General features: G+C 40.7%; 1 protein-coding gene across 9 annotated transcripts in view; it reads right to left on the bottom strand.

The window, feature by feature from the left end:
- Positions 1–944: 944 nt before the first annotated feature.
- Positions 945–27,103, bottom strand: part of PRDM5 (PR/SET domain 5) — a 169,839-nt gene continuing 143,680 nt past the window's right edge. For 4 of the 9 annotated variants that reach the window (XM_019494815.2, XM_006263126.4, XM_019494821.2 and 1 more), the window contains 2 exons: positions 16,336–16,440; positions 2,790–6,585 (listed from right to left, as the gene is read on the bottom strand). In XM_019494815.2, coding sequence (XP_019350360.1) covers positions 6,421–6,585; positions 16,336–16,440 — 270 coding nt within the window. In that variant the 3' untranslated portion in view covers positions 2,790–6,420. Of the gene's footprint in view, positions 1,375–2,789; positions 6,586–12,734; positions 14,607–16,335; positions 16,441–17,161; positions 17,206–27,103 lie in introns of those variants that run through there. The other 5 variants (XR_009459853.1, XM_059722091.1, XM_019494827.2 and 2 more) reach the window with 5 other exon arrangements.

The following is a 27,103-nucleotide window of genomic DNA, read 5'->3' as shown; positions in this document are numbered from 1 at the left end:
TCATGTTATGGAACAGTGTGGTTCATGTCTTCCATTTTCCAGCCTTTGTCTCTGCTTGCTGCTTGCCTGTCAGACACAGTGGGGCTACAAGCCCAAGCAGACTTTTTTAGAAATCAATTAACCCTTGGACCATTGTTCTAATACATACTTACTTTACCTACAAAAGCCAATTCCCAAAAGGAAACCTCTAAATACCATTTCTAGCCATCAGCTGCCAGCAGCCACAAGCTTCCATCTTCCACCCTCCTGGGACTCCATGTCCTCTCTCTTCTCTAGCGGTGTCTCTGGCAGTTCTTCCAGTCCCAGAGGTCTCCTGTAGCATCAAATCTATGAACTTCTCATGGAAGAGGATACTTTGGAGACTTAGCACCTTTTCCTGCAGCTCTCTTGCCTGTTCCCTGAGAGAGACCACCAGGAGGAATTGCTCACACTGTAGGTACCCCCTGACCTGGCTATCACTGGAAGGAACCTGAAAGCAGCAATCCGCACAGAGCCAAATCTGGACCAGGGTGGAAATGCTGGTCCTAATGGTAAGCAGTCTTGCCTGGACAGAAAATGGCTTTAATTATCAATGCAGAAAATAAAGAGGACAAAATGGAAAGCTAATATTTGAAGGAAATGATATAAATACAGGGAAAATTGTAGACCCTTAAAATTGACCAAATTTCTTCTCACATGAAATTGTCCTTAGCTTTTGACACTATTTTAGAGGATTTGGCTGTGGATAATACTCCTGGTGAAGGTCTTAGAGAGCTAGTCAATATATCGACTAATAAGAATTATTTTATATTACAGTAAACAACTAATAAGAAACAAAAAAAAGGTAACATTTTAAAACTAAGAGAGCCGTTCCATTTTTACATTACCAAAAATTGGCTATCTGGAACTTTACATTGAAAAAAAAATGTTATGTACTCATGTAGTCACTGGAAAATTTAATACTGAAAAATTTATTAAAATGTTAGGGAAAAGCAGTTTATAATGAGTACTCTGTAGTGTTTATAAGCTCAATGATATAGTTCATTATTCTCAATATTTAATATGGACCATATTACTTCTTATACCAGGAAATACAACTGTCTCTTGGATACAATATGGAAACTCATATAATAGACATGCAGCTTTGGAGACAGGTGTTGGTCTTGTATTGACTCATGGATATGCATGTCAACATTTTAGCCCATGTGTGTCATGTAGAGGCCCCAGCTCCAGTGAGGGCGCGCCTTAAAACACACACACAGTCATATGTCACGAGTTTTGCTTGTCAGTAGCTTGAGGTGCAGTTTTCCAGAAACCCCTGCATCTATCTCCTTGGAACTTGGCAGGCTTCATGCCACTGGAAGGGGCTACCATCTCTGCTATTTTCATCCAAATCTGCCAAAAAATGACAAAAGTTATAGGCAGTTTTGTGCTTCCCCATTATAGCATATGGGCAAAACGTCAAAACAGTGAAACAGTTTTAGTGAAACAAAACAAAATTCGAAACAAAACACCATCCCGCCAAAATGGCAAAACAGAAGTCAAAATAAAATGGTGCTGCTTTGCACAGCTCTAGTAAACATTATAAACTCAACTTGCCATTTATGTATTTTTTTGGTGTGGTATTTGTGGCAGAAGGCAACCTTTGTTTCTCCCCAAAAACTATGCTCTGTGACAATTTGATTAGGATGGGCCCAGCAGAGGAAACACACTTTTACTCTCTCTCTTTAGGTAACCTGAGCTGGATACATTCCTGAGGGAGGGGGGAAACCTGCTCCCTTCGCCTACATGACTAGTATCACACACCTGGGTGAGGGGCTTCCTCCCTGGTGGGCTAGAGACTGCCAGTCTGCCCGGCAACTAGTGATGTATTTCAAGTTGGTTGGCTGAAAGCCAACAGGTGCTGGCCTCCATTGGACCAGGTAAATGAGGTCACAAGGGCTATATAAGTCAAGGACTGCCCAGGAGGAGGTGGCAGCAGCCATAAGGGAGACTCAGAGAGAGAGAGAAGAGCTGTACCATCTGAATCTTGCTCTCTCTCTCAAAACTCATGATCAAGGCACTGCCTGCCTCCAGAGGGAATCTCCAACTGCCCCTGGATGATACTTGTGAGTAAGCTACCTGAGATCTAACTAGATATTTAGCTTGCAGTAACTCAGATGTGTGATCAAAGGCTACCCAGCCAGGGGAGTTTGCTCTATGGGATTTCTCTGATATTGCTCTACCCTGTACCCTATTCTAACCCTACCTTCTGTAGCCAATAAAGTTCTCCTTTGTACCTAGTGTGGGAGACTTATTGGGAGTGGGTCTAGATTAAGCCTTGGGGTCCCCTTGGTTCGGCTGACTAAAGGAGACCACTACTTGTGCTTCTGACTGAGGGAAGCATCCCAACTTCTTGAAGTGAATCAAGTACCCTTGAGGGCTACTAGGCCTGTGTTTCCCAGGGTGCGCAGAGCCAGAATCAGTCCAGAGCCCTGGGTGGTGGCAGTGGAAACCCCAGGCTAGTGGGTGTGCTCCAGGAAGGGGGTCGGCCAGACGTGAGGCGCCCCCAGGGAGGCACTCAGAGCCTGGAAGTTGGTCGGGCACAGTGAGGTGGGTGGCTCAACTCAGGAGCGCCCCCTACTGGCCTGCCACAGTATTAATCTGATACATGTTATCTAGTTCAATTCAATTCAATTACCAAGTCAGTCCTCAAAGTTTTATATGATTCTGAAACACCAGAAGTGCATGAAAAATATCTACATATATTTTTGCAAAGAGACTTAGGATTCTGAATTAGAATTCAATAAACTATACAAATCACTGCTAAATAATTAAGCATATGTTTAATGTATAATGAAACACATTGTTTACATCTAAAATGACATTGGACAAATTATTACAAAATGTAGGAAAATACATTCTATTTGTAATTCTAATTAAATATAATGCAGCAATTGTAAGGTAACAAATATAAAACAAAATAAACATGCACATGTAGGGATATATTCTTCTCAGTTACACTGTTGTAAAATCTGATAAATTCTTTGGTGCTCAACTGCATGGATATATTTATGAACTGGATTATTTGACATGTTGCCTGTAATATGGGATAGAACTGGATCCAAGAGGTTCTTATGAATTTACATTAGTGTAACTTGGTCTGGTCAACATACTATAATTACATGTTAAATCTGTGGTATGATGTACCTTGCCTCATTCCTTTAACTATTCTGTTTTCTTATTCAAATTGTTAGATGACAGGCTTCAGTGTCCTATTTGTAGTTACCTTCCATATAAAGCAAAGCATTTGTACTGATTTATGGACACACTGCTGATGGTTCATTGGCATCTGGTTAGTCACATGCAGCCTGAGCCAAAAGCCACTAAAGTAAATGGAAACTTTCTCATTGACTACAGTGGGTACTGGCTCAGCCCCACATAATGGTTCCTCTTCAAAATGCATCAAAACAGAGCTAAAATATATTAAATGGGCTTGATATAAAGACTGCTTTATAAAGAATTGCTGTAGTGGACCATTTGTTATATGACTGAGCAGGAAGAGAAGAGGTCTAAGAAACATTCTAGGAACAGTATGTGGCATGAATGATAAAAAAAATATTTAAAGTTTTCTGGAACAGTTTTCTCCTGGGAATATGCCCCAACATGTTGTGCTTTATTCTGAGTTCTCATAAATAAAAAGTCATGATGTTCTCTACTCACATTCTGAGCAAATAATAATATTGGGAGCGATTATTCCATAATAATTTTAAAGAAAAAATATTACTCCATAATAATAAAAGAAAATAGTGTCCATAATAATAGAAGACAATAGTATCCAAACCAATACTGGACATAAAAGAGATGATGCTGGTCCCTATACTGTTTTTCACTTTCACCTAGTTCAACCTGTGGTCCGCAGACCCCTGGGGTTCCACAAACTATGTCTACAGGGTCCGCAAAAGATGGCTATGATCAATCAAAAGTATGTGAATACTCACAATTCAAAGGGGTCTGCACCTGTATTAGAAATTTTCAAAGGGGTGTGCACCTCCTTTTGATTTTTTTAGGGGCCCACAAATGAAAAAAGGTTGAAAACCACTGGCCTAGTTTCTTTTCAGGTCAATATTGTTGAATGTAATGGGGCCACACATTCCTGCTCTGCTTTTATGGTTCATCCATCCAGTGGCTTTTGCTGCAGTCTAGGATGAAGTTTACAAAATTTACAACCAGTAATTGAGACAAATCTCCATCAGAACGAAGGTGTACATCTAACACACTATTCCTAACAAAATATTGGTCCATGTAATCCAAAATTAATATAAACTTTGTTTCTATATAGAGCTCTAATATACTATCCTGGGATTTGCAAAAATCTAGACATATATATTTACTGTCCCTCCTATGTAAAAAGGATCTCTTCACCAGAGTGGCATAAAAAGATGTGCTATGACAATTGTTTTTAAAAACTGAAAAATATGAGTCTTAATCTACGATCTGAAAGTATTTGGTTGTTAGTTAGTTATGAGCAATATTTTTTTCCCACTGCTCATTAAGAGCAACAAGGAAATCAAAGTCATTTAACTGGAATGAAGAAAATAAGGGCACTTGGATTGCCCTGGTATATTAGATGCATCTTTTTTGCCTCAACCAGACACTTATATTTGGTTAGGCCCTTCTACAGTTGCAGCTAAGGTGCAATGAGATCCAATGTGTGATACATAATCACACTTCCTGCTATGCCACGTGCATGGCAGGAGGCATGATTGTGGGATTTTGTTCCTTATCACTGGTGCAGGGGAAGCACCCTTGATCCTGGGCTCCCCCTACACCGGCTTCCACAGCTGAGAGCCCTGCAGCTAACTGGGCTCAAAGCAGGGGCAGTTAGCCTGGTTAATCATGCCTTAAGTGTAATGTGAGGGGGGGCCTTTAAGTCACTTCTTTAGGACTTATTTCCTTTGCCTGCAACTTGCAGCTTTGAGTGTTTAAAATGATTATTAAAATTAAATTGCTTTCAGCTTTTGTTCTGATCTCATCTCACACAACGGCAACCAGAAGGAATGATGTCTTTCTTGGATGCTCATGTGAAAATATTTGAGACTGCAGATTCTTGCAGCTTCTGTACCATATTTTGGCGCCTCAGAGTCCATTTCAAGTTAATTCTTTTAGGCTCTAAATAAAATGAGAAGAAAGTGAAATAAAACTTACTGCTAATATCTAAATAAAATTTGTTTGGGTGGCAACATGGCCAATCAGGATGAAGTTGAATTGAAAAAAGCAGTCAGATTATGTTGCTTTTTGTATAGCCTTGAAGCTTAAGGCACTGATATTTCTGAGAAGGGCTGCGCGAAGCTTTGATTGGTGATTCGATTCAGAGGAGATTTGGCCCAATTCAGCTGCTGAATCTCCAAATCTGAACTGAATCAAATTGAATCAAATCGGGAGACCAATAAAGGGTCCAAATCAATTTGAAGCCTCTGAATCGATTTGGAAAAGCTTTGGAGGAGATTCGGTGATTTGGGCAGTCCCTGCTCGCCACCATAGGGAGCTGGACCCAGCCTCTGGTAAGTAGGGGCCTGATCAGTACGAGGCAGGATGAGGTCTGAATGAGTCGGGGAGGGACCATGAGGGGGCCCCCGCCAGGCCCTATCCCATGCCCATTCCCCCAGCCGCCCTGAGTGCTCCCCAACTCTCATCCCCCTCTCCCAGCCCTGTCAACAGCTGCTCTGCCCAGCCCCAGTATCCCAGCACTTCAAAAAAGCCCCGAATTCACCAGCTGCTGCAGTGGCTGTCTGGGCCTCTGGGGGCTCATGGCAGAGCCCCCCCCCATACAGCACAGGGCAGTGGGGGGCAGCAGGCATTGCCCCTGCACCTGGCAGGAGCCAGTGAGTATGGGGCTTCCCCCCCCCTTTTTTTTTTAAGTGCTGGGATGCTGGGGCTGGGAGCATGGGTGGGGGATGGGACCTGTTCAATTTGGAGATTCATCTGATTCGGCAGTGGCCGAATCTCCAAATCAGATTTGTCCGAATTGATCTGGGACAGTGATTTGAATCACTGAATTGAATCACTGTCCCCTGAATCAGCCAAATCCGAATCTGAAGCGAACACTAGCTGCTTCACACAGGACTATTTCTGAGGTCTCCTAGTAACAAATATCCATAATTTCTCAGTACCGTTACCATGATATCAGGTCCCCAGGCTGCTAAGAAAGGTGCAGATCATTTTTAAAAAAGAAATGTTCCTTTATCTTCTTTCTTTCATCTTCAAACTGTTTTACTTCAGGGTCTTTAAAAAAAAACCCTCTGTAACATAAACAGAGAGCGAAATGGAAAAAAAAAGTCTGTGAGCATATTACAGTTCTTTTCCTGATTGTGCTTACTAATCAGGTGAGAAGTCTGGAGTTTGTACATGTACAAATGGAACACTTGAAGACTAGACACACTCTTTTTGCATAAACCACAGTTAGCTGTCAGTTTCACCATGGACATTTTCCATGTGCACTTTGAGGTAGTCATTTCTTGTAAATTTCTTGTGGCAGAGCTGGCATTCTGCCATTGGACGATTGGGATTGTGAGTCAGTTTGTGTCGGATCAGCATTTTCTTCAGGCTGAAGGACAAATCACAAACCTAAAGCATAGAAAACAAGAACAACTAATAAATCTTTAAAAACATAAAGTGGGTAAGTAACTTATTTTAAATCATGGCATTATAGATGACCTCCCACGATTATGCTTTTGCAAAACTGAAAACATAAGAGTTTGGAACATGAACTCCCAACTCCTGTTATGTTATACTGTTCTGAGATATTCTTCAACATTCTTAAGTTAACAGTTGGCATTATGTGTACTAAAAAAGGAAAGGAGGCAAAAGCCTGACTGCACTGATGCCCATGAGTTTCTATGTTTGTTCATATTATAAACTAGTAGTGTAACTAGGGCAAGGTGAAAAAGGAAACCAGCCTCAGGTACTGATTTTGAGGTGGGCACCAGCAGCATCCTGCAATGCTCTGAAACCCCACTCTCCAGGTCTCAGCACCCCCTGCTTCCACACTCCAGTGATTGTTTCACTAGTTTTGCCTCTTCACTGAAGTTTTGCCATTCACTGAAGTCTCTCTTTTTTCTTGGGCACCACGTCCACAGAGACCTAGATCTCATTTAATTCCGAGTACTGTGGACTTTTACCCAAATGGGATACCTGCTGCAGGTTACAATGAGCAAGACAGTTTATTAAACTACTATTACTGATTATATCATTTTTAAAGCCTAACTCTTATTTAAACAAACTGTGGCTCTATGATACTGTGAGGAAGGATAAAAACCTCACTAGGCTCCTCCCAATTAGGTCCTGAAGGAAAAAATTCCATCCTGCCCTAACACCTCAAAACAGGCAGCTGGTCACACCCACAGCATCTTAGAAAATACAGCTTCAGAAGTCCTGCCAGAGGGAGGGAGTGTGGGGCAAATAAGGGAAGAAGAGACTCTAAGGGCATTTTTACATGTGTTCCCAGACATGGCACCAGGCACTTTAATTAGAGAGCTGTGCCAATTAAAAGCGCCTGTGCATCACATGTATTAGCCTCGCTGCACGTCCATGCACTGAAAAAATAGTGGTGGGCTGCTTTGAACTAAAGGTCTTCCGATGTGTTTTATTTCAAAGCACACCACCAACATTTTGTCAGTGTAGAGATGCACAGTGACACTGATCCATGGCTGCCGGAGCACGTCAATTTCCGTGCTCCATCAGACTCAATTAATTGGATTTCCAGTGCATTGGAGCAGGCTCCCCACATGTGTGTAGGAGCCCTAAGGCTGTAAACAGACTTTGTATTTGCTCTGGGACAAAGCCTTTTGTCCTGAGATCCAACAGACCTTCACACCCAATGTCATGCTTTAAGTACCAGAGAAGTATGCCCTAGAAAACGTTCTAACAATTTTTCCATGTACATCATTGTGTATGTGTCTAAGTCAACTGTGGTTCATTCATTCCTGAAACAAACTTATCAGGCTGTGTGCATTCCCTGGCGAGGTACTGGCGGAGAAGAAGCAATGCAGCTTAAAAGGGTGTAAAGGGTTGTGCTGTTTCTGCTTTGATCTGAGTCAAGACCTGGGACAGTAAGGACCACCTTAAATATGAGGTCTGTTTATAACTTAAATGACCTGTGCAAGGTTTAACTCAATGGGAGGAGCAAGGGAGAATCAGCTCCCATCTTCCTGCTGGCAGAGAGAGCAGAAGAGATCATGTGCAAGCTGAGGCACCCCATCCCTTCCTTTCCCCCCTTTGGGAAGGCTATTTTCTCCCCTTCTGCAGGGCTGTCCAAACAAACCTCTCATCTGGTTAAATGGTATTCTCATGCTAAAAGCATTTTCTTACACAAGTACTTGCAGTGGTGCCAATGCAACTAGGAATAAAAAGGTCCTCCTGAATGTAAGGTTACAGGATCTGACTCTTAGGCAGCAAATGAGAGAGAATCTTTACGTATCCTGACTGTTTTGTTTGCCTTCACGGAATCAAACTATAATGATTAATTAAATGCGTTGTATGGTGCTTTGGAAACAAATTAAAATTAATTTAAGCATGTCAACTAACAAAAGGCAAGGAAGGATGAAAGGCAGTGAACTCTCAGGCACTTGCAATGCATGTACTTTACAAAAAGGACTTTCACTGTTGGGAAACCTGAAACAAAAGAACATTTGTACAAAAATTGAACTGTTTTGTCAGCAATTTCTGTATTCTTCCTGCTACTATTTAATGTGGGTCAGAATAAAATTGTTCTCTCCCACTCGCAACATACTTTTTGTGTATGATCACACAATAGAATCACAATGCTATGCTTATGGTATTAATGAAAAGGAACTATTAGGTACTACACAAAAGGAAGGTGGTCAACAACAGAAAAAAATAAAACCGTCTTTATAGATTTCCTTTAAAGGAACAGTACAAGAGAAAAGAATTGTATATGTATGGAAACTTAGTATTATTCAATGGAATTTCTGAGCAAGGCAATGGAGAGTTCTGATGTTATAATACGGCTGCATAGGACCAAAGGAGGTCATTGAGTCCAAACACTCTGAACTATACTGTAAATCATTTATATTGTATATCTGATTGTATATCTGTATCTGAACTACTATTGTAAATCATGAGCCTTTTGGCTCTGGACTAATATCATGCATAGTTGTTAGTCTCCACTGGGCTCTTCGAATATTGTGCATACTATTACTAATGCTATATGCATAGTTTGTACTTTCTATATATATAGTACAAAGTATGCATATCATTAGGTACAAACGTGTTACTTAGAAGTATGTTTATGGGATACCTGTGCTCAAATTTGCAGCAGCTTCAAAAAAGATAAAATGCATCAATTCTGGAGGCACTAAAGCTATGGGTACCTATAGTAATTGACCTATCTGCAAATTAGTACAGGTGTGTTTATGTCAAAGTCAGGGTTTTCAAATTTGCCCCTCAGTTCAGTAGGTGAGGGAAAGCAGAGCTTGACAATAGGTATGGGGGGAGGGGCTACAGGGGAAATAAACTGGGGGGACGCAGAGGGCAAGGGTGCTACCTGACCTCCAGATTTATTTTCCCTGCTTTAGCTGGGAAAATTCAAGGTAAATCTCCAATAATTAGATTCTATAACGATAACAAATTCATACATTTTCCCTTTTTAGAATCTAATTACTGGGGGACTGTCTTAGATTAAAGTAAATAGATAGATCATTCTGACCTGTGTTATAAATTCTCTTGGCAAAGTCAGAGGGTGGCAATGGAGAAAAGAGTAATAGTCAAAAGCAATATTTTGTATCCAAAATTACTTATTTTTCCAAATAACGAGAACAGTATATGTCATGTTGTTATGGAATAGTTTTAAATTTATGAGATGACATCATACTGCAGATCTTTAGATAGGAAAGACAAAATTTCAACCTTCTTTAATTTGTTTTCTTACCTCAGGCAACAGAAGAACCTCATGACCCCTTCTGAGAATGAAAATTACTTAAGAGACCACTATTTGGGTCCTATTTTATTTCAATACTTTTCTTAAGCTGCTTTCTTCTACATTCCCAGACAACTCAGGAAGCTGTATCACTCAAAGCTTTGAGTGAACTGTGCCCGTCATACCAACACATCCCCTCACATAAAAAAAAATCTCAAAATGGCAAAAATAAGGGAAGCAAGGTTCCATATTTAAATAAGTATACAGCCATGAAACCTACAATAAAGATGTACACATAAGCGTGTATATAATATTTTGTGTCACACATCTGTACGCTGTATACAATATACCAGTGTTTCCCAAAGTTTGTGGGGTTACATAGCAGCGCTGGCCATTCTTGGTCCCTTTCCCCACTTCAGTCCATATTGTTGTCCCCACCCCTCCACCACCATTGCTCCTTGTTGCCAACAAGGAGAGTCAGTGACAGTCAGCAGCTGTGATTCACATATGCCCCCCTGGAATCTTTGCACCTCCCCATGGGGTGTTCCCCACATTTTGAGCAATGCTGCAATATACAACAATCAGTAGGAAAGTCAGAAATAGACCTATGTCAAAGTTAACTTCCGCTACAGTAATTCCTGATGCATTTCAAAGGAGCAGCAGTGACAGCTTGAGAGCTGTTAGTTACTAGTGTTGTTCTTCAAGGGAAGTTACTTAAGAGATGTGCAATCCATATGGACATGCCCTTCAGAACTTGAGTTCACAGAATTTTTTTTTAGCAGTATACCCATGAAAAGGGGATGGAGTGTGGCAATGCAGAATGTGCATATGTAGCATCTGCTCTCAAAGCCTCCTAGGCAGCACAGTGCTTTCTTGGTAAAGATGGATATGGAACTCTGGGTGGCTGCCTTGAAGACATATGGAACAGAGATGTTCGAATGGGACTTGACTGTGGAGACAGATGACAAAAGTACACAAGGCAATGCTGTTTGGCTGACCCAGGCCCCATTTGGCAGGGTCAGCTTGTGTCTCCCTGCAGAACAACGTGGGATTGTGATGTTCTGCTCCCTGCTCAACTCAACACATGTTCTGCTCCCTGCTCAGCTAGAGTAGAAGAGTCGAGCCTGGGTGACACTGTGGGACTGCCCCCAAAGCAACTTAATATCTGTAGATGGCCTAAGACTCATTGGTTGTCAAGTTGTTCTGCAGTGTAAAAGTACCTTGAAATGCTTACGGAAAAGTCTGCTGAGCTGGGTTGATAAAACTGTGATTTACATTCTGAAAGCAGCAAAACTCTTAAGCAGGTAATTATCTAACCATAATAAACAACGTCACTTTTATATCGCACAATTTATCAATAGTTCTAAAGGCATTTTACAAAGAAGAGTCATTTGCAACACATCTCTATCATTATTGTCATTTTAAGGATAGGGGAAACAGGTAAAGGAAGACAAGTGACTAGTTTATCTAGTGACAGTTGGGAATAGAATCTGCATCTTGAATCCTACATTCTTTCAAAAGGGGTGTATTGCTTCTCATATGTTGCTGAATCAGGACAAACTCCAAAATAATCCCACTATGCTTTGAAATTAAAAGTTTTATGGTAGTTTTGGTATATATTATTTCATTTTCAATGGCCACAGAATGATTGAATTTAGCATTATGTGCCACTGGCTTTGCTTTCAAGGCTGTAATTGTTTTTGTTGTTCTGAGAAGGAACTTAAAATATGCAAGAAAGTGACTATTACTTGCATATGAATCTTGTTTTTATGTATCCTAGGTAACTGTAAATATTTTTTTAAAGAGTTTGCTTTTTATGTTAATTTTATAACTTATCCATGACATTTCACTTATGACAAACACTCCTGTTTCTATTCATCTGGACTTTTAGTCAGTTTCCTTATAATGTTTAAAGTTTTGATTTAGTGTGGAGGTGGGGACACTTGACACATGAAGGCATGTTTAGGGTCAACTGAAAGCACAGTGTGAAGAGATCATGCTTTACTGGAAATAAACCAGGAATGCCATTCTGGAGAATTATCTGCTATCTATAAGGCAACTACAGGTCATCAGCTTTTCAGCTTTTTTTTTTTTTTAATAAAAACAGGAAGATCTTTAAAAGACAAATATCATTTGAAAGACTGACAGAAACACATTTTCTTTTCCAGTTTAGTCTACTTTTTTATGTAGATGATATGCTAAAATTTAGAGCACAAATATCTGATTTCCACTAACATTAATGAGAACTGTCTAGGATAAAGCTTTGAAATTTTATTCCCAAGAGTTTGAAGCCTTTAAAATAACAAATTCTGATGATACTTTAGATTATAAGTAAAAGCCAAGCAGATATCAAAATAAATACAGCATACAAATCAAAAGAAGTGCGCAGATTATTTTTTGACTTAGCAAAACTCATTATTTTAATGCCCATCACATGTGGTCTGGAGAGAAATAAAGGAGAAGCTGCTGTTTTTATTTCTGATTCCAGAAGGCAAATAATATTCACACCCAAGGAACATTTTTCAAAGTGCAGGTGTATCAATTATTTCTTTTGTGGGGCAAGTGCAGCATTTTCATAAGCTCATAAAGTGCTTTCCTTGAACAGGCAAAACCTGAGCTTCCTTAAGTCTTTGGCACTAAAAGACATTTCCTGATGTTAAATGCTAAGTTCTTTAGTATTAACAGGGAAGTCTAACACCTTGAATTAAAGGGATATTTTAAAAGGGCTGACTGGTCTTTACAGCTGCTTATCATCCCAGGTAGGAAAAATAATTAATTTGTAAGATCTTTTTCTACCTCACAATATGTGCTTAAATGTATAAATATTATTACCACTTACAGGAAGAGCACCCATAACACCTCCAACAGATTCTCCACTGGCCTGATCACTGAGATCATTGTAGTCCTATTGGATTAGTCTTTCATGGGTATGGATTGCCAGGCTGCGCCTTGTATTCAGAAACAATCCTTGTCTCTGCATTCACAAGCTAAATATAAGCTTGTAAAACACATAGAAGAAAGAAATAGTACAGAAAATGACAACAATATGATTAAAGAAGGGAGAGTTTTCATGATGAATAACAGAAAAGGAGACTATATAACTTCAAAGTTAAGAGGGCAAAATAGATGGATACAAAATGGTGAATAGTGCAGCTAGGGCAAATTCATATGCTACTATTTACTCCCTCTAACAAGAAAAAGTGGACATTCTTCCAGTAAATGTGAAAATTATGAAAGGAAATTGTTTATATAATACATAATTAACTGGTAGAACTCACTTCCAAAAGCTATCACTCAAACCAAAAGCTTATTGGGATTTTTTCAACTGGCTAATGAAAATGTCTACTGATACCTAAAACGGTATAAAAATAAGCCATAAAACACACATGCATCAGTGAATAAAATGAATCAATAATGAAGGGGAGTTAGGAAGAAACTTCCCATGGGCTGATTACTCTATTACTACTTATTCTACCTTTGGTTTCTTGCATCTTCCTCAAAAGCATCTGCTACTTGTCGAGATGTGATACAGTACACTAAGATCATAAGAAATACCATACTGGGACAGACCAATGGTCCATCTACCTCAATATCCTGCCTCCAGAGGTAGTGCTAATGGATACTTTAGAGGGAGAGCACTGAATAGGTTATATGTCTAGAGCGATCAATCCCCTCTTCATTACATTCTCTGGCTTCCACTGTTATTGGTTTAGAGATGCCAGAGGATACATCCCAGACTGCTTAATACCTATTAGTGGATCTATCATCCATGAATTTGTCTGCTCCCTATTTAAACCTGGCTATGCTATCTACCTCTACAACCTCCTAGTTCTGCTGTCTGGCCCTCCAACCACTAGAAATCCTTAATTTTTATATTCTCAGATGGGACTAATCCAAAAGAAGACTAATCATAGAAGGCAAACATTTCATGCTTTTAATCTCTGAACTAGGGAGCAGACAGTTACAGGCAGCTGGGTAGCTGAATACTGTACAAACTGATATAATATGCAAGCTGTTGTATGGGTTAGCCCTGATAAAAGTTAGCAGACTTTACAAGTTTGGAGCTCATAAGAGAGAAGCAATGAGGAGTAGAACAAGGTAGCAATTTATTACTGAGAATGTACATTAGATACTTTCTATTGTTTTGAAAAAATAAATAAAAACCTACATTAGAAGAAAGGAGATGCATTTCTAAAAATCTTCCTAGAAAGGTTAATTTTTTAATATGTTAAATAATTTTAAATAATTCATTTAAAATATTTAGCTAGAAAAGAGATAATTCCATCGGATTCAATGGTAAATATAGGAAGCAGTTGGACAGAACTGATTTACTGCATTCAGTGTTTACCACTAGCCTGAGGGAAAAAAGCAAAAAAACCCTCTACACAAAGAGGCTCCAGATAGGTATAGATTTATCTATAAAGGTGTGTGAAGTCTAAGCATACAGTTACCAATGGTTTCAGTGTCCAGGGTCTGGAACAGACTGCCCCCAGAGGTGGTAACAAGCACTTACTCTAAAAATCTTCAAAAAACATCTGGACGCTCACCTTGCTTGGGTCATCTGGCCCCAGCTGTCTTTCCTGCCCAAGTGCAGGGGATCTGGACCTGATGATCTCATGAGGTCCCTTGCAGCCCCTAACATCTATAAATCTATGAAAATGATGACTAGCCTGAGGCATCATGGGGAGATCACACTGGCATTGCAAACTGGCTGAAAATTGAGAAAAGGGACAAGAATCTGAGAGTTATAGAATTAATTGACGATGACTCTGAATTAAGGAAGTCATCAAAGCATTATTTAGTGCCAGGCTGGGATTGCTCTGACAGGATATTATAGATGAGCCTGCCTGAAAGATTAGATATCTGTACCATTTCTGATGTTGCATTTAATAGTCATTTTGTCTGTCCATGAAAAACTTTTGAGTTAATAAACTCAATCCATGCTGTCATTTTGCCTGTTTCCATTTGAGAACATACCTGGGCATTTTTAAAGTAAGATTTCAAAATAAACAAATAGCCTCCTTTTGCCACCTCACTCAAAAGCAGGTTTGAGTCAAACTGTGATGTTTGGAAAATGATTAATCCTTAACACGTTTGGCTCACTTATATTTTTGTCTATTTAATAATATAACATTGAGGTTTCAAATTGACCAATAAACATCATGACTGTTATATTTTCCACAGACTTCTATGAGGATTTTGGCTTTCAGAACATCAACTTGAGACGGACCAAAATACAGAGTCTCCCAAGTTCACAAACCCCAGAAAGTCAAGTATGCTGGCTCTGCTTTGGGCTTCCTTCCCAAAGGGTCAATGCTTACCAAATCAAGCCAAATCAAGGTAAAAAACAGTATAAATATATAATCTTCACATAAGGAAAATGTGGACTAGTTGTGGGTTAAGGCTTATATGAATTAATTTCTTGTTTTCTATGGGCTTCTCTGGATGTAAAGGCATGATAGGATCTGATGTGCAGTTCACACGATCACATCTCCTGTCATTTCACTACCATTTGGTGGGTCAAAACTTAAGGCACGATTAACTGGTTAATCATTCCTTAAGAGTAATGTGCAGATGAGGCCTATATACCGCAAATCCTTTTTAACGTGGGGTCCATGCACCACCTTGGGGGATACCATTGCTTTAAGGAAAGGATCCTTGTTCTAACTTGTATTTGGTTCAAACTGTGACTACTACTTTCCCAGACCTGATGAAGGATGCTTGAAGCCCAAAAGCTTGTCATTTATGTCTTGTAACTATATAAATAGTCCTACTAAAAGATATTACCTCAGTTCACAAATCTTGTTTCCCTTCTCTCGCTTCTCCTGGATAATCACAGCTACAACAACACTGCTAGCCATTTCCCAAGGCATGCAACTTTCAGAAGTGTTTTTGCCTTCATTCAACAATGTAACCATTCCCTAATGTGTGATCAACCTCAATTCAAGTTTTCATCAGCAGAAACTCGAAATTCTGAATGTATACTCAGGCTGTTCAGCAAACTAACAACCACTGAATGAGTTAACTTATATTATGGAGATTCAGGTTCCATGTAATAAAGGTAAATGATATTTTTGTCTAGGCTAATGTCCTGCCATTAACCTGTCATATACTTATGCATGAACACAAGAACAATCTTGAATGGTCATGAATTTGTACCAAGCCATGTCCAAATTGCATTAAGAATAGTGCAAACAACCCTTAAGGGATATAAACCATAAAATCAATGTGTGGGGTGATGCTCTTGGCAACAAAAGAGGGCACATAACATTACCTGAGCAATATTTCATTAGTTAAGCCATCAAAGATCATAAAACTGTGGAAGTTTATGACATGACATGCAACTGTAAAGCGAAAATACATGCAGGCCAGCGCTCTCATGGAAAAGAAAGTCTGGCTTCTGGACCAGATTCAAGAAGGGAAAGGGAAGCCCAACTCACATCGCACTGGAATGGCTTTTCCCCGGTGTGGGTCCTCATGTGCTCATCAAGGCCCCGCTTCTGACTGAAGGCCTTGTTGCACTCTGAGCACTGGTATGGTTTTTCCTGTATACAACGACAACAGGGAGTGAAAGTGAGTCAACACAGAGCACAAGTCATTAAGCGAGTGGAATTCCATGCTGGATGGTGCAAGTTTTATATTCCCTCTAAGGGACTGCAGTCAGTGAAAACAACAGCAAGTGGGTTTAAAAATGATTAAGTGAAAGCTGGGAAAGCTGTGGCTTGACAGTTTCCACTTCAGCACCCACTTATGAATTAATTTTCTGTTTCAGTCCTTCCAGCCCAGCAATTGTAAGGGTCTGTTTTTCATAATGCAGAAGGTACAAAAATAAATTTCCAACACATTTTCCCCACCCATCCCTAAAAGCTTTAAACATGAAGGCAAGTAAGGCCTTCAAGGCTGTGGGACCAGGTTTTTTAGAGGAGATGGTAGGGGAGAAAGCACATCTTAAAAGTTGGTGACAGAAGGTTAATGGTATATTCATTGCAAGATCTCAAAAGCTACCAAGCCATATGCATCTTTATCAGAATTATTAGCTAGTGACTACTGTAGCTCAGATGTTGTATGATTTGTAAGATCACCTACTGGAGTTAATACGTAAAAGGTGATCTTCATAGAGAACCACTCATACTCAGAATTTCTTGATCAAAGTCCTTTATAAAAACTCTTAAAGTAAGATAGGACATTATATAAGATGCAATTCCTCTTCAAGTTATAGCAATTACAAAAAAACCCCAAACCTCCCAAAAAACAATGAAAACAAACCTGTGACTGAAGGAATTGAAGTCATCCTTGTGGTATTTCTCATTCTGCCAACAATCATATTAAATGTTTAAAATATACCACACATCTTTCAAACTCTACTTATAGAATTTATTTCCTTTTCATACAAGTTTCTGTTTTGGCTCAAGATTTCATATTGTTTTAGTCCAAAATGTATGGATTTATTTTTCTCCAGACAAAAACAAAACCAAAGTAAATAAACTTTAAGAATTACTAGGCAAGAAATCTATATGAATTCCATTTGAGCCAGCAGCAGGGAGTCACTTGAAATTGTGAGTTATACAAATGGCTGTGTAAAAAGTAAATCAAATGCTATTCAGGTTTCCAAATGTTTCAATAGCAATGAAAAAACTGAAGCATGACCAAAGACACTTTCTGAACCTGATCCTCCATTCTATTATACAAGTGATACAGTTCTGGAGGAGTTATTTCTATCTACTGTAATGGAGTTGATCTTTAAAGATTAAGAGTAAAAATTTGGTTCCTTTGAAGTCGATAGCAGTTTTTCCACTGACTTTAACAGAGCCAGGGTTTAACCCTAAGTAGCTGAATAAGTTATTGCTGGAAAGTGAAGGTAGTCTAACTTGAATTCCAGTGTTCAAGATTCACTGTATTGGCAGAATGAATGACAGGAATTCTGTGAGAGTTTAAAAAATAATGAACTCCTCAAATTCATACAGTATTATTGGTAGTTACAAGAATAATGAGTTAGTCTATAAGATGCCAATGTCATACTAACCTGCCTTCTCGCTATTGGTTATTTAGGAAATAGAGATTATTTGAACATATTCAACAAAAACTGGAAAAACTTAAAAAAAAAAAAAAAGAAAAGAAAAAAGAAAGTAAAATTCCCCACAATTTTGTCATTTTTCATGTAGTTTTGAACCATCTTTGAATATCAATAGCTTGTAGTTTGCATACCCCACCCCCCCATACCCACAACTACTTTCCTATCCAAAAATAATACATAGATTTGAATGGACATATTTTCCCTCCAGTAAGAATACAGAAGTAAATGTATATTGATACAACACATGGCTTTTACTTAGAAACTTACAATTGAACTTTAGGACTAAGTACAACTATGTAAAAGAAAATGGAGTCCAGAAGAATAAGTAACCCTAATTATAAGTTTCTTCATGGCTAGGTACAGACATTCAAAAAGCTTGAGACAGAATTGGTCCAAGTTGCGTGGTTTTCTGTAAGCAGTGTAGTTTAGCTCTGTAGCAAACAGAACACACATTCGCCCTTTGGTGAGGGGAGAGGAGGGTGCAGCAGGATGGGACATGATGTGTAGTAGTGTCCTCAAGTGACTCTTGGCTTCCTGCTTAACCTGTTCCTGGGTTCTTCCTTCTCCTTTTCCTGCCACGGCTTTCATGTCTCTTGGAAGAAAGTAGTCATTGAAAGGCTGCCCAGGACTCTGGGGGACCACTTATCCTACCTATATATCTGCCACTCCTGGCTAACCCAGTCCCAGGGGCATTAAGGGCTACATTCCTAGTCTCTCAAGGCACTGATAGCCTTGGTGACTATTCACAGTCTCTGATCTCCTCTACAGCTGTACCCATACCACAGAGGTGGTGTCATTCAGTCACTCTCCTATTGGAGCTTTGGTCTTCTCGGCCTCTGCCCCTTTTCTCTCTGGGCCTTCTAGCCCAGGCCCACTATGTGGACCCTGGCTTATGGGCTCCAGCCCTGTTCTTGCCCTCTTGGGCTCTCATCTCTGACCCTGGTCTCTGCCCCTCTTAGGGCGCTAGACTCTTAAGCCCTGTCTGCCCTCTTTAGGCACTGCTGGGACCTCCTCTCACCCCTACCAGTCCCTCCTGAACTGCAAGTCAAACCAACTGAAGTCTGGCTAATGCCTTAAGTAAACATACACCTGCCCTAGGTACACAAATCCTAACAAAAGTTTGCTGTTGCTTTAGCTTAAGTAGCCCAGTCTGGGCAATCACCAACACACAAGTCTGCCACTAAGAAAGCAAAGCTTTCTCAGGTAAGCCCTCTTCTGGGCTCCTCTCTGCGCGGTTCCCAAGAGTCTGATCCCCTACTGGGATTTCTCCATGAGTCTTCTCACTCTCACTCTCTCCCTCAGCACGAGGGCTCCACTTCTCTGTGGAGCTCCCTCTCGTCTTTGTGTCTCTCGCTGCACTCTTCCAAGCACTCTTTTCTTCTGGTACCTCTCTGATTCTGCTCGTATTACTTCTTATTAGTGTCCATGTCTGGTGACTCACCAGCCCCAGGCGTCAATATTTCTCAGTGTGAGAGGATTGGTCACCTTTCCCTCCCCAAGCTGCCCATTCTCAAGCTGGTGGGTCTTATCTTGTCTGTTTGCTTTCACAGTGGCCATCCTGACGAGCCTCCTTAGTGTGTGGAACAGGAGCCTCTGGCTCCCTGTTACAGGGGGTAAATTTTAGATCGGGTTCCACCATTTTTAAATTAGTCTGTGTGCTGAACTTCTGCTCTGTTATGGTATAGACCGATTTTCTACATCAAACTTCTTTTCTTTTACACGTACAGACTGTCATGTAAAGTCTGTACCTGGCCCATGTGTCTAGAGGGAATTTGAAACTACTACTGCTATAGTCATGTAAGTGTCTGTAGAGTTCTAAATAATGTTTATGCCTAGATATTTTTCAGAATGGAGAACATATAATTACTATTTTTGGCTACCGATGAAGAGACTGTTTTGTAGTTTTGTTTAACAAATCATAAACTTATTGCATTGCTTTATTTTGAGAGATATACTGGCTTACAAGGATGAGTCGGAAGGACTCATTCCTTCAGGATAGGTGCTGTTGAACTCCTGCTTTAGTATGTACAGAAAAGACAAAGAGTACTCATATGGAGCTTGATCCTGCCTCATCTTTATCAGACAAATCTTTATACTTCAGCATGGAGCAATACCATTGCTTTAAATACTATTCTGAGAGAATCCTCAACTTCCATTTAGAGTAGCTCTTTACAAAGTAGCCTTAGTAGAGGCAAGCATCCTATCCTTTGTGTTTATGAAGGCAAAGAATCTGTGTCTTGGTGAAATAACCTGCCAGTAGGGTTCCAGATGTAGTACATAGACAGAAATACTGAATTTTCTAAATAAAGATCAGAATAATGTAGAACAACAAAGTTCAGTTCAATCCAAGCAATGAATTCTGCATTTAAAAGCAATATTACTTCATACCTAACTAGACATACATAAGTTGAGAGAAATTAAGTTGGTATACAGGACAAATCAATGTGGTATACAGGAGAAATCCTCCTAGTAGTAAAAGATGTGCTGATCAGCTGTGCATAATCAAACAGGATTAATGGTCTCCCATTAATGGGAGCTGCATAGGAAGTTCTTTTCATGGATGTGTATCCACTTTGAAGATTTAAGTCATTATCTTATTTTTGCAACTTGCATGATTTGTCAATCTAGATGAAACCGTTGTCAAACAATGATCTTAAAAAAGTTGTGTGTCCAGTCTTGAAACCTTTACATTGATGGGAATTTCGCTGGACTAAGGACTTCTTCAAAACAAAATACTGTATGTGCGCACGCAAACATGCACACCACTTTATTACAAGGTACTGATACTCCAAGGTCAGAACAATTATATGTGAAAAATGACGATTTATACAATCTCTATGCAAGCAAGCCTATACTGAAAAATAAAGATACAAAAAGATCTATAACAACAAGTTTGAAAGAAAAGAAATGTCATTATGTCTTAGGGACAATAGGGACACTATGAAATTAGAAGAAAGATGGAAAGACTTAAAGGGGTCAGACAAAAGTGACAATTTGCACCCAATCTGGCCACAAATAGCAGTCTATAGTCATAATCAAACATAAGTGCATGGCTGCAGACAGCTTAGAAAATGACCGATTGGATGAAAATGTGAGTCCATTGTATGAGGGGTAAGAAAAGGACATTTCAAAACACTGAATCTTCTGTAACTTCTGTCTACACTGCCTATCAGCCTATTGTCATTTTCAGAATGGGAAGGGGAAAGGGAGTGGAGGGAATTTTGTTTGGGGCTTTTTCAGTTCCTGATCTCTTCTCCTCTCTTTCCCAACTCCCATTCTGAAAACAGGGACAGGCTGGAAGAGAAGAGGGGCCATTGCCAGGGGAAACTGGCTCCAGGCTCCCAGCCAGCAGCTAGATTCCCCTCCCCTCCGGAACCAACAATGAACTTCTGTTTGTTCCAGGGGGTCGTTGTATTTCAGAGCGCTTCCTGCAAAGCATTCTCAGTTACAGCAGGGAGCTGCACTTCTGTCTGCACCCAAAGTGTAAGGTAAAGCAAAAAACAAAAAACTTGCTAGCTTTCAACTGAGAAGGTCACCAGGAAGACAATAAAACCCTGACTTCAGAAAAAGTGTAGGATTGCTATCACTGAGAGATGATACTCAAGGAGCATCTGCTCAAGCTAGGATAACAGCAGCAAAGGGGAAGGACTGTGTTTTCATGAACTGATTATATACATGAAGAAGAAAGAAAAACCTAAAATATTGTTAATATCCAACATGAAAGGTCCTTTTATTTTTGTGGTATCTTTTATTGGACTAACTGCATTAGCTGTACATTTTACATTATGTCAGGTATAAATAGAAATACACATGAAAAAAAGAAACAGAACATAAACTTTCTGCCTCCAAAACCAAACAGAGGACAGCAGAAACAACACTGGGCCTCCGCACTTTCAAAAACTGGGTTTCAGCAGCCAAAATCTTGTGTGCTTATGACAGATGTCCACTTAAATTCCTGTGCAAAAATAGAGTGTATTGCTTCCTTTGCAAAAACTCATGTTTATTCACAGTGAGAAAAATCCAGTTTTTCCATAATCTATACATTTGGATTTTAGGAAGACAACAGTTTTTGTAATTAATATCTTTTTGACAGACCATTATTTAACTAATATGCCCTGGTTTGTTTGTTTGTTTGTCTTTTTTAACAGCTTTAATTTTGGAGGCAATGCTGCAGTGGGGGAAGTTGGTTAGGCACTTACATCGTTCATGACTTGAACCTGTTCCCCTTGAACTTACTGGTAGAACTACACAGTGGAATTTCAGAAGTTATTTTATTATACATTGCAATGAGGCCTTAAGGTCTTAGCCTTAAGGGTCTGGACCATTAGTGAGCACATACTGCCCATCCATTCCCACAGGCAGGCTCCAAATATGAAAACAGTGACACTAGCATGGTCTATCTTGTGCAGCTTTGGGTTTAGACCATGCACATGTGCAAATGGGTAGATGTGCTTGCAGACAGTTCTGACCAAGGTCTATTCCCATTTCACTGTAGACCAGAGATAGGCAACACCTGGCACGTGTGTCAATTAGTGGCATGTGGAGACATTTTCCTTGTTGTGCCAGGAGGTGTCCAAGGAAATTGTTTAAAAACATTTTTTTTAAGTTGTTACTCTGGGCTGTCTGAAGCAGCCACAGGTCCCAGCACCATGGCAGGCACCGGGGGCAGAGTCAGGAGAACACAGGCAATGATATAGTCTGCTTTCTGCTTTTCCCCAGGCTGCACCCTCCAGCCTGGCCCAGCCCCTCGAGGGGAGCTGCAGGTGGGTGAGGCCAGGGCCTGGGGGCTCCTGCAGCTGGGTATCACAGCTGGGCCCTTGCACCAGAGGCAGCTCTGCCCACTCCTAGTTCCGGGCCTGGTACACTGGGAGGTTGAGCCCAGCGCTGGGAGCCGCCTGAGCCCAGTGTCCTGCCCTGGCTAGTAGTTGTCCCGTTGCAGGCAGGGGGGCTGTGGCCTATCTCCGTGGAACTGTGTGGGCTGGGCTGGGTCCCACCTCAAGTACCACTTGGCACCCACATGCCCACCAGGCCTGAGTCTGTGGAACCCCAGGGCAGCCCCCACTTCACACCTGGCCCACACTCTCCTCCAGCTGCCACCTTCCCAAGGGTCGAGCTGAGCCAGCATGCCCACAGTGCCTCCCCCCACACCTGCTTCTCTCTGTGCTGCCCGACCCTGCCCCAAGTGCCCAGTCCCAGCACTCAGCACCCTAGTGCTGCCCCCCACACAGGTGGGACGGGATATTTTGTCTGTATGCCCAAGCCCCAGCCCTGGGCACCCCCCACTCTGGGATCATTGAGGAGGCCTGAACCTCAACCAGTACTGGTGTGAGACATGGGCAGTGAGAGACACACGCTCAGTACAGGCAGGGGGCTGACTGGCTGGGCAGCTGCTCTGCAGAAATGGACCTGGGGGTTACAGTGGACAATAAGTTGAATATGAGGCAACAGTGTGTCCTTATTACAAAGAAGGTTAATGGCATACTGGGCTGCATCAGTAGGAGTGTTGCCAGCAGGACAAGGGAAGTGATTATTCCTCTCTATTCTGTACTGGTGAGGGCATGTCTGGAGTACTGTTTAGTTTTGCTCCCTCCCCCTCCCCACCGCACACCCCTCCCAACTGAAAGGATGCAGATAGACTGGAGAGTCTAGCAGAGGGCAACAAAAATGGTGAGGGGACTGGGGACATGACTCATGAGGAAAGACTGAGGGAACTGGGCTAGTTTAGTCTAGAGAAGAGGAGGCAGAGGAGATTTAACAGAAGCCTTCAACTACCTGAAGGGGGGGTTCAAAAGAGAATGGAGCTAGGTTGTTCTCAGTGGTGACAAATGAACAAGGAGCAACAGTCTCAAGTTGTAGCAAGGGAAGCTTAGGTTAGCTATTAGGAAGAATTTTCTTACTGGAAGGGTAGAGTAAAACACTGGAACAGGTTACCCAGAGAGGTTGTGGAATCTCCATCCTTGCAGGTTTGTAAGACCTGGCTAGACAAAACTTTGGTTGAGATGATCTAGTTGGGGATAGTCCTTCCTTGAGCAGGGGGCTGGACTAAGTGACCTTTTGCGATCCCTTCCAAACCCTAATTTTCTATGATTCTATACAGTAGCAACGGCTCCACCAAAGTGGACATATTCTCAGTTTAATATTTATACAGGCCAAAGCTGCAAATTTGGATAAGCAAAAGTTAGGTATCTAAATATGAGTGGATTGAGTTTCATTATAGCTCATCACTTATACTTATTCTGGCTTCTGGGAGAAAGGTCTCTGAATATCAAGCCACTTTAAACAAGCTTAAAGAAATGTGAGCATCGTATTTGAGGTACTCATGCAAGTAATGGAATCAAATGTAAAATTGTATATAGCAATTCTTAATTTCAAAATATTTACTAAAAAGCCCATGTACTTTATTCAAGGTTTTCCCTTATGGGCCAACCTTTAAGACTAAACAGTATTTAATCACAAGCACACATGAAATATACAAGCCTGAACATTACAGTCAGCAGCCATTAAATTAGATTTCAAACAAGCTGCAAAATAGGTCTCCTTGTTATATTTTATAAAGTATAAATATATAATATTTAACAGAAGTGATGAAAAAGCACTTGGGAATGCCTTCTCTTCTCTGTTTTCCATTATGGCTAGGTACAATCTGGAATTTAATGTAATAAGAGAGCGTATTAAGAATAAATGAAAATGCTGATTCAGCACAATGATTTTTGAGCACACGTTTATGATCACATTTAATAATGCTCAAAATTACATGGCAGTAAAATGCTGTAAGTTATTTCTTATTCAACAATTAAGCTTTGGGCCTTGCAGCAAGAAACATGATGATAGGGATTATATAACACTTTGGAAAGAACCTAAAACTAACTGCACTTGTAAGAAGGAAGTATAAAGAATCTCCCCAAGATGATATAGTTTGTAAGCTCACTTCATCAAGAAGTTCCACAAATTCCCTGTTCACTGTTAGTTTTATTTTCTCTTCCCCTCTCTTTTTTTAAATAGGATAAAATAACCTTTATTAAAGCAACTCCTTACTTATGTGATATTTTAATAATAAGTTCCTGGAATTTTCTTCTCTTTTTACTGTTGAAAGATTTTGAGTGCTCTTCTTTCTTTCTTTCTCTGTTTACTCCAGCATTAGATCTGACACCTGGGGCCACCCAAACTGTGCTCTGTTTAGCAGCTGCCAGACCTAAATCAACCTCTGCAATGATTTTTCCAGAAGTCTCTCTTGATCTGGGGATGATTTGCCATCTAATCCCAGTGGTAAAGTATATGGCGATTTCACCTCCTTATCCAGGACTGAAATGTTACCTTCGGCATATCATATTGTAACATTTAGTAAACTTTAGAATTTTCATTTGTAAATGCCTGAGTAGAGGATTGTGGAAATGTTTTCAAGAGTATGAAAAAAAAGGCTTTTAAACAAGGATGTTAAACATTTTTCCCCTTCTACATTTCTCTGCTTAGCTAATGCAAAAAATACTTGACACATTCATCTTTGTTTAGAATGTAAGCAATCCATGGCTTTGGAGTTTAAGAACATAATTATGTGTCAATACATGTGAGAGAATATAGTATAAATAAGTGGAAGGGAGATATTTGTAAAGAAGAGATGCAGAGACAAGCCAAAAGCACTTCTATGATAACTAATCCTAAATCAGAACACTAGAGAGGATGTAGAAGACTACTGAATTGCCCATCAAGAATGGCAGACAGAAACGGGGGTGGGGGAGGGGGTCAGAAGCTTGCTAACCCTAATCCTCCCGCCACTGCCACCTCCAAGGGTTGGGGGGGGGGGGGAGTGTGGGGGAGGGGAAGAGAGCTTGCCCTGCTGTCCCCTCCATCCCTCTCCACCACCACCCAGCACTGCTGCCACCTTCAGGGAGCAGGGCTGGGGGGGGGGGGGAAGAGAGGCAGGAGGTGCTGGCCTCACCCTGCCACACCCCCATTGCTTCATCCCCTCCATCCCCACTGTCATGGCAGCACTCCGCCGACTCCATAGAGCAGGGCGGACTGGGGGGTGAGGCCAGTACCATCCCCTCCATCCCTGCTGTCATGGGTGCTCCACCATGCTGCTGCCACCTTCTGTCTGTAATGCTCTTGGAGCACTCTGATTGGTTGCTTCAGTAACCAGTGAGAGTGCTCCAACAGCGTTACAGACAGACCGACTAAGCCCTTTATTATATTAGATGCAGGCCCTCTTCTGCTTATGGTGAATTTTGCACAATAAGCTATAACCTAAACCTTGCAGTTAGCTATCTAATTCTGTGGATTGACAGCTTCTGACCCGCCGGCCAGCTCCAGCCCACCAAGCAATTTTATCCATCCCACAAAGCCAGGATGTTGTCAGCAATTTGGTGACAGGGAGAAAACCAACAGCAATCATCAGCAGTGACCAGGTTGCAAACACATCAGTGGCAATTTGGTGGGAACTGGTGACAACTGCTGAAGGCATAAGATGGTTGGGAAAGTGGTGGTCCTGGCTGGGTGTCAAGCTGTTGTGTGTGTTTTGATCACACTGGGCACATCTACACATGACACTATGTCAACCTAGCAACATGCTATGGTGACGTAGCATCCATGAGCAAAACCCATGACACCTCAGCTGCATCACTGTAGTGACATGCTCACCCGTTATCGCATGTCACTATGGCATATAGTGCCTAAAAATAACCTTGCACAGCATACACTGTGCAGTACCGGCTGTTACCAGGCCATCTTTTAGTACTTTCAAGAGGAAGTACTAGATGATGGTGAAGTAACAACACCACCCACCATAACAGCATGTGTAGAAGTGCCCACTGTGTTAGTTTGGCCTGTCACTCCAAAAGAGTTTGAGGTTTGTAATCTATTCCAAAAGTAACAAAGACAAACCATTTTTTTTCCACTGTAGGAAGTGCAGTAGTCACAATATGTTGAGATCTACTGATGAAAAGTAGAATGCTTATTATTATTATTATTATTATTATTATTAGAGTTGGCAAGCTGGTCAATTAACTGGTCAAATATTGCCTATTGGCTAGTCAACCGACTGCATATTTATTGACCAAAGTTTATAGCAATTTTACAAAAAAAACCCTACTTTTTTTTGTAGTTTTCCTGACAGAAATATATATTTTTATTGTTTTGAC

This window comes from Alligator mississippiensis, chromosome 2, assembly GCF_030867095.1.
Source record: "Alligator mississippiensis isolate rAllMis1 chromosome 2, rAllMis1, whole genome shotgun sequence".
NCBI lineage: Eukaryota > Metazoa > Chordata > Crocodylia > Alligatoridae > Alligator > Alligator mississippiensis.
Note: the sequence above shows the minus strand (reverse complement) of the source record. Positions and strands in the feature narration are given on the sequence as shown.